The sequence below is a fragment of the Plasmodium gaboni genome, chromosome 9 (genome assembly GCF_001602025.1).
Source record: "Plasmodium gaboni strain SY75 chromosome 9, whole genome shotgun sequence".
Lineage (NCBI taxonomy): Eukaryota > Apicomplexa > Aconoidasida > Haemosporida > Plasmodiidae > Plasmodium > Plasmodium gaboni.
The window spans coordinates 724,529-733,862 of record NC_031489.1 but is presented as its reverse complement, the minus strand read 5'-3'; the positions used below and the strand labels follow the sequence as shown (position 1 = coordinate 733,862).

Below are 9,334 nucleotides of genomic sequence, written 5' to 3'. Positions count from 1 at the left end.
ATTTTTTTTTTATATATTTTTTTTTTTTTTTTTTTTTTTTTTTTTTTTTTTTTTTTAATTTTTCCCCTTTTTTTTTTTTTAAAAAAAATTTTTTTTTTTTTTTTTTTTTTTTTTTTTTTTTTTTTTTTTTTTTTTTTTTTTTTTTTTTTCATTATAATTATTATCTATGTTTATTTTATTTTTTTTTTATGTAAAAATTTTATAGAAGGATTATATATTATTAAAATATATTATTACAATTTGTATTTTTTTATATATTTTATTTTATGTTATTTTACATTTTAATTAATATATATATATATTATATATATATATATATATATATATATGTAAATTTTTTATAATTCATTTGTTAAAATTTTTTTTTTAAAACATAACATGAAATATATATAAATATATATGTATATTTTTATATTCTTATTTTTTTGTTTTTCTCATTTTTGCATATTTATTTATAAAAAAATTAAATTGTCATTGTTTGTTTTGATTAAATTGACTATATATTTAAATCATTATGTTTTAAAATTAATTTATTTTTTATTTTTTCTTGTATTATATATTATATTGTTTTCTTATATATTTAAAAAAAAAAAAATAAATAATATAGGATGAAGTGCTACAACATACATATCGAAAGTTCTGTAGAAAATTTGTTGAGTAAATTAAAGGAGAAGAAGAAAAGATTGAAAGGAAAAAAAGATATAATAAATGATGTTGAATATTATATTGGAATTTTATCTAATATTAATTTAAAACATGTATATAATGAGAATTACAAATTAATAGGAATGATTTTAAAAATTCTTGTGAAACATAAAATATATGTCGAGACTATTATATTAGATAGGTTATTACAATGTTTAAATTTAAAAACAATTTTAGAAAAAGATAATAAAATAAATATAAGAAATATTAATAATATATTAGTTCTAATTAATAATAATGATAGTGTTCATTTTAATTCCAACAATCTATTTAATATAATATATGATACATGTATTATGTTGATAGATATTTTTGCAGAGAATAAAATATATTCTGATGAGAAGAAATCATTTTATACTTTAAATATGGAAAAAGAAGACGAGGAAAATATAAAAAGTGATACAAGTAGTAGTGTAGATGATGATATAAATTATAAAACTGATGATGATATAAATTATAAAAGTGATGATAGTATAAATTATGATACAGATGATAGTATTAATTATAATACTGATGATAGTATTAATTATAATACTGATGATAGTATTAATTATGACACAGATGATTCATGTTCTGATGATTATTCAGAGAATGATTCTTTTAATACAAAAAAGAGGAAAAAAAATATACATGTTCTAACAAGTGACATGAATAATAATGATGTCTTTAAATTAGAAAAGCACACAAAATATAATAAGAAAAGAAAAATTGAAAACAAAATGTTTGAAATAAAAAGTTCAAATTATATAGAATATCATATAGAAAAACTTTATAATATGATTAATTATATAAATAATATGTTTACTTTATATTTAAGAAAATTTAATAGTCCTATTAATGATATAAAAATATATGCTTTTTATAATAATTTATTTGCTCTATATAGTTATGTTCATGATTATATACACAGAATAAATAACTTATCAATATATAATAATAATAATAATAAAAAAAAAAACAAACGTGAAATAAACGACATTTATAATATTTATAATATTTATAATATTTATGTTATTCTTATGAGACAATTATATTTGTTAAAAGAAAATATAAAACAGTTTATTATATTAACCATAAAAAATAATAATATGAGTTATTTTAAAAATGTACAGAATTTATTTAATAGTTGTAAAGATAAATTAGAAGTGAATTATTCATTTTTCCAATTTTCAGAGAACGAAAAATTATTAGAAATATTATATATTATAATTAATAAAATATCAAATAAAGAGAATTCATTTTATTTACATATAATGAACAATAATAATTTTAAAAATAAGAATATTAATATAAATAAAAATAAGAGGGAAAAACTTCTCTTTTATATAAAAAATGATAAAGAATTAAATGATAAGTATGCTTTTTTAAATATTTTAAAGATAAAGGGATGTATAAAAATAATGACTATAATAATTAAATATTATTTAATTAAGTATGATAGTGATAATTTAAATTTTTTACAAAATTATTTTCTTATATTTTTATTAATACCACATTTTGAATTGTCTATATATAAAAATGTATTGAAGAAAGAATATATAAAATTATTTCAATTTGGTCACATAATAGATGGCAAAGCGAACAATAAAAAGGATATCAATAAAAAAAAACACAATCGTGTCAATATTAATCATGATGATGTTAATCATGATGATGTTATTCATGATGATGTTAATCATGATGATGTTAATCATGATGATGTTAATCATGATGATGTTAATCATGCCTATGTTAGTGATTATGATGATGATCTTCAAACTAATGAGAATAAACGTCCACCTTGTAATGAACAAGAAAATTCAAAATTCAATATTCATAAGAATCATTCTTTATATTATCAAAAATTAAAATTTAAAGTTGCTTATTCTTTATGTCATTTCGATGATGAAGTTACCATATATACTAACAAAGAAATATTTAGTAATATACACATATTAGTTGAATATTCTAGATTAATATATAAATATTTACAATATATAAATAAGAAAAGCAACACAAAAAACCATTCCTTCTTGTTTATTAATTTGTCTTATTTTATTAAATATATTTTTGATTGTGTTACTAACATATATTTTTCTCAGTCATATTTAAATAATAATAAACCTGGAATAAAAGAATGTAATGAGAAAATAATAGACAACAAATTAGATAATTATTATGAAAATAATTTATACATAGTAGGAAAACCATATATAATATTTTATAATTCCAAGTTGAAGAATATATTTAGTACACTTAATAATATAAAAAAAAAAAAATATAAAAATATTTATAAAAAAAATGAAATTCAAGATGACAACAATAATAATAATAATAATAATAGTAACAATAATAATAATAGTAACAATAATAATAATAGCAACAATTATGGTGTAGTTCATTTATTTTGTATGTTAAATAAAAAAAAGAAAAAGAAAAATGTAATAAATATATATTTAAATTATTTAATATTTACAAATCAACTTAATTTAATTAATATAATAAATTTTGAAATAAATCCATGTACATTTATATTTTCAACACTTTTTTCATTTATTAAAAGAATTAACGAGAATTCTTTTTATTCCAAGTTAAGTACATTCAAGAATTATCAAGTATATAATTTTACAAATCATATAATAAATAATATTTTAGAAATATATATAAATATATTTGAAATAAATGGTTTTTTTAATTTCATACATAAATATATAGGAAATTATAATGCCCCATATTTAAGACAAATTCATTTTTTATTTACTCCTATATATATAAATATATTTAATAAATATATGCATAAATTCACAGATAAATATTCTTCCTTTCTAATATGCTTTATTGAAATATATAAATTCCATATAAATGAATTTAATAAATTACATGAAAAAATATTTTTGTCATTAAAAAATAACGAACAAGTATGTAGTACGAATAAATGTTTTAAAATAGAATGGGATCTTACTCTAAAACATCCAAAGAAATGTAATAATAAAAATGAATTAAATAGTAGTAATAATGTAATAGAAATAAATGGTTATAATTATTCAATATCTCAATTAATTCAAAGATATCAAGTTATGTATACAAATCTTGAAACATTGGAATATATTTTTTGTTGTTATCTAAGATGTACTTATAAAAATTATATTACAAATAATTTATTAAATAATATTCAAAATATATCAAATTTATATATTCAAAAAAAACAAAACATACTTGCATTTCATGAATATGTTAAAGGAAATCTTATTAATATGAAATATTATAATTTTTATTATAGCTTATATGTATATATATTTTTTAATTATACTATATCAAGATTAGCTTTATATTCTTTATTAAATGAACAAATAAATGTAAAACAAACTAGCCAAAATGTGCATATTATAATTAGTAAGTTGCAAAATTGTTTTGTAGATATACAACTTATGTATGACCAATGTGTGAAAGAGGAAGCTGTTTATAAATTTTTTGACATCCTACAAGTGACCTTAGAAACGTTATACTTTTATATATATTTCTCTGATTTGCACATCATGGGTAATGAAATATTTTTATGTGATATAAAAAGGGTACATAGTTGTAATCATATATATATATATATATATATATATTTATTTATTTATTAATTTATTTTTTTTTTCTTTTTAGACAAGGATGCTATAATAAAACATTTTAAACAAATAATCGGAGTGCTACAAAAGAACGCCCTAGAAGAATACTCGTATGTTATTAAAAAGAGGATATATAAACATATCTCTTATTTCTTTATTTATAACTATAAATTTTTGATAAAGATATTTAATGATAAAGAAGAAGATATAGAAAATATTTATGTTCAAATTATAAAAACCTTATTTATTGATATAAATATTATAAAAAATGAAAAGAGCTATTTATTTTTTTATGAACTATATATAAACATAAAGGAAAATCAAAAACTATCACAACTACTTCTAGAACTTTTTACATTACATTATATTTTAATTATAAACAACTTAGAGAATGAAATAATGGATGCACAAGAAAAAGAAAAAAAAAATAATAGAAAAATATATAGAAAAAATAATTATCATAAGAATAAAAAGAAACAAATTGAAAAAATAATTCAAAATATGAACAATAAAACTGATCACAATTTTGATGAAAATAAAATTGAATATATTAAAAAAAAAAATATATCTATGTCTTTTGATAATTATATAAATGTGTTAATAAATCAAAATAATTATTATATGTACACAAATAATTATTATGAAGTTTTTAATATATATCAAAAAATTATTCTCAAAAATAATGTGAATGATAATTATGAAAATATAATGATACATATATTTTCAAATAATAATAATATTAATAATATGTATTATATGAATAAATATGACATGAACTCATATTATTATAATACAAATAAACAAGATTATGATAACATTAATATAGATGTATGTATGTTAAGTAAATTTTTTGTTTTATTTAATAATATTGAATATATACAAGAGACATTATATACATTACTTTGTAAAATATTTGATAATTTTGAAAAGTATAATATTTATTTTGAATATATATTAATAAATATATTATTATGTTTTATTAATAATTTAAAAAATATAGAAAGTTGTAAGAGGAAAATAAATATAGAGACATTTATTAAATTTTCCATTTTTATATTTAAAAAACAAAAAGGTTGTTTTAATAATAATGACACACAAAATTATAAAAATAAATTAGTTTTAAAGTTATTCTTCCATATATTTTTTCTTTATATAAATATATATTATGATGAACAAAATATTTATAACAATGAATCAAACCAATTTAAAGATGATAATGAAGAAAATAATTTGAACAATGTAAAAAAAAAAAAAAAAAATGTTCATAAAAAAATAAATAAATCAAAAATAATCAGGAAAAAATTAGAAACATCTTTTCATTTTTTTATTAAATATTTTTTATTAACACACAATATAATTATGAATGAAGAAGATAATAAACAAACAGTTATAACTGATGAAAATATAACTTATTTATTAAATAATATTAAAAATATAAATTCTCATACAAATAATAATGATAGTCAAAATAATCATGATTCATTTTTAAATACTGAAACAAATTGTGATAATGAATTATTAAATAATTTCAAATGTTTTCTTCAAGAAATTATAATTAATAGTAGTGAACAGAAGAATCACATTATCATACAAACAAATAGATTCTTTTTAGATTTAATAGAATATGTATTTTTTTCATTTCCAATGGATATAGAAAAAATTCAGAAAATAAATTATAATACAAAAGTCGCACATGAAATGATGCATATCTTTAATAATAACGACATTCAGCAAATATTACTTCATACTCATAAAGAATATAAACATTTCATTTATATTATTTATATTTTAAACGTTTTTAATATGGACGATAAAGTGCACAACACAAAAAATAAAAAAGATATTAAAGAGAAAGGTAAGAAGATTAAAAAGAAAAAGAGGGAAGATGAAAGTGATAATGAACCTATTAATAATGAAGAATCTGTTAATAATGATGAATCTGTTAAGAATGATGAATCTGTTAAGAATGATGAATCTGTTAAGAATGATGAATCTGTTAAGAATGATGAAACTATTAAAAATGATAAATCTATTAAGAATGATAAATCTATTAAGAATGATAAATCTATTAACAGTGATAAAATAACTTCTATTAAAAAACCCAAAAGGAATATTATTAATACATTCAATTTAATTCTGTTTAATAATCTATTTTTCTATAAAAATAGTAGTGGTGTTATTAGTTCAGTGGATCCAGATAAAGCAAACTCAATTATAATTTACGATTTTATTTTTAATTATAACAAAATTTTAGTTGAATGTAATAATAAAAATATGGTATATTTTTGTTTAAAGTGTAACGATATAATAAAAAGAATTGTTACTTTATTAGATTACACAGCTGAAGATGTAGAGCATATATTAAAATATATAGATACACAAATATCTATGACATATAAGGACCATGTTGATATGAAGAATTTTTTTTATATATGTAATATTCATATAATAACATTAATATATATAATTTCTAATAATAAGAAATTCTTATCCCAAATAATTCTTATGAAACATAAATTAAACAATATTTTATATTTTATAAATATCTATTTTCATCTTAATGAATATATACAAATATATTTGGAGAATCTAGATGAATTTAAAAATTCTCAAGAGCTTTTTCTATTACTTCATCTTATGTATAAGTTGTCACAACTTTTTACATATTTTTTTGTTAAGTTGAAATTGTCTTCAACAGGTATTATAAGAAAAATAACGAAGAAAAATATATATATATATATTTATATATTTATTTATTTTATTCTACAGATAATAAATATTCAAAGATACTAATTTTTGTGACCAACTATTGTAACCTTTTGATGAATATCATGGATACACTGTAATAAAAAAAAAATTATTATAAATTATTACGTTCGAAAAAATAATGCTTCTTGTCTTCTCCTTCCATATAAAATATTTAATATATATATAATACGATATTTTTTTTTTTTTTTTTTTTAGAAAAAAGCATATAATAAAAAGTAATGATATAAATGAAACGAAAGCAGCATATAAACATTACATAACTCATTTTTATATTTTAAATAACTCCAACATATTGGAAAAGAAGAAATTTTATTTATATTTACTGGGTCATCAATTGTATAACATCCTTTATGAATTCTTCAATATAAGTAAGGAAAAAAAAAAAAAAAAAATATATATATATATATATATATATAATATTTTTACGCACTTATTTATTGTACTGTTCAATTTATTTTTACACCCAATATTTATTCACATTATCATTTTAATTTTATTATTTTTTTTTAGAAAAAAACGAAAAAATTGTAAAATCACAAAAAACAGTTATTGAAGTTATGAAAAAGAGTGGATATGCAATAAAATTTTTATGTTCTTATTTGGACTGTGTCCTATACCTTGGTAACAGGTATATAATTAAAAATATAAAAAAAAAAAAAAAAAATATATATATATATATATATATTTATATTTATATTTTATTTTATATATAGGATAAACAAACTATTATTGAGAAATGTTTACTTTTTTATGAATTTTTTAAAAAATAATAAGAATACCTTGAAATTAGCTAATGTCATATTTCCAATATTAATTAAGATAGTTGATATTTATGATGTACTTACAAAAAAGAGTACATTAAATGAAGAAGAATTTGAGGAGAAACAAATACTTAAAAATATTTTTCAAACAACCTTATCTATTATTGAAGAGAGATCTATACAATTTTGTTATACATCATTAAGTGAAAAGAAAAAAGAATTATTTAATCTTCTCTCAAATTAGGAATATTGTCGCAAAAATAAAATACTACCTGACCTGTTCATAAAAAAAAAAAAAAAATAAAATAAAATAAATAAATAAATAAATAAATATATATATATATATATAATTATACAAGCGTATTTGATACATTGGTTTATTTTTCATTTTTTTAAATTTTCTTTTTTCTTTTTTTTTTTAACTGAATAAATATCCAAGGAACATTCCTCTCATTTAAATTATTCTACAAAAAAAATAATAAATAAATAAATAAATAAGTGTAATAAAATAATACATATATACACATATATGTATATACATATATATATTTGGCAGGAATAAAAATTATGCTTATTAAATATTCATAAATCATATACACAAGTCTATATGATAATTTATTATACAATAAAGTGTGGTAAAAAAAATAATTCTTATTAAATATTAATGTTTATCTTTATATTGTTTAATTTCTTTTTGTTTTTCTTTCTTACTATATATTTTACATTTTCAAGTAACACATTTGGTTTACTGTCAAAAAATGCAATATCTCCTATAGCTCTATTGTATGAAAAATTATCACCTTTTATAAAAATTTCAATTTTTGATTTGTTGTTATATATTTTTGAAATTTGTTTGTGTAGTAGATTATTTTTTAAGAACTTTCCTGAAAAATAATACACACCAAATAATAAATAAATAAAAATATATACATATATATATAATATTACAAATGATATATTAAAATCAAACCTGTATATTTTTGTATAAATTGATTAATTCGGTACTCTGTTAATCTCTTTTTAACATGGAGCTCTCTTAAAATATCTATCAAAAAAATATAAAAAAAAAAAAAAAAAAATACATACATACATACATACATACAATACACATACACATACATTTGTATATTAAAATAAATAATATATAAAATAACATTTTTATTTTACTTTTTTTCTTAAAATTCTTCATATAAATATCTTTTTCTGATAAACATTTATCAGTGTTATTTGTTTTGGGTTGTATACATAAAGGTAAAAAATATTTTACATAATTTATATTGTTCAATTTTTTATAATTAATTTTGTTTTTCCTTAGAATTTGTATTTGTTTTTCTATTAAATGTTTTTCATAGATATCTATAGATGTTTTATTTTTTTCTGAAATTAATATATTCTCATTAATATCACATAATAGATGCTTCTTCTCAAGGAGGTTTGTTTCAATTTCTTCTATAACATACATCATGTTAAAATTCTCATTGAACAAATTTATTTTATCATAATTCA

The 9,334-nt window shown here is 16.9% G+C and overlaps 2 protein-coding genes across 2 annotated transcripts in view; one reads left to right on the top strand and one right to left on the bottom strand.

Annotated features, from left to right (window-relative positions):
- Positions 1 to 608: 608 nt before the first annotated feature.
- PGSY75_0921200 (putative membrane protein) lies at positions 609 to 8,072 on the top strand (the record flags this gene model as incomplete). The annotated part of the gene is made up of 6 exons (XM_018785619.1): positions 609 to 4,224; positions 4,336 to 6,996; positions 7,068 to 7,140; positions 7,263 to 7,435; positions 7,578 to 7,695; positions 7,781 to 8,072. The coding sequence occupies 6 exons, from the start codon at positions 609 to 611 to the stop codon at positions 8,070 to 8,072; spliced, it is 6,933 nt and encodes a 2,310-aa protein (XP_018641960.1).
- Positions 8,069 to 9,334, bottom strand: part of PGSY75_0921100 (hypothetical protein) — a gene marked incomplete at both ends in the record, with an annotated part of 1,279 nt that continues 13 nt past the window's right edge. Inside the window, 5 exons of the mRNA XM_018785618.1 lie at positions 8,069 to 8,105; positions 8,252 to 8,292; positions 8,540 to 8,712; positions 8,799 to 8,873; positions 8,996 to 9,334. The exon at positions 8,996 to 9,334 is cut by the window's right edge and continues 13 nt beyond it. Of these exons, the coding sequence (XP_018641959.1) occupies positions 8,069 to 8,105; positions 8,252 to 8,292; positions 8,540 to 8,712; positions 8,799 to 8,873; positions 8,996 to 9,334 (665 nt within the window). The remainder of the gene's footprint in view (positions 8,106 to 8,251; positions 8,293 to 8,539; positions 8,713 to 8,798; positions 8,874 to 8,995) is intronic.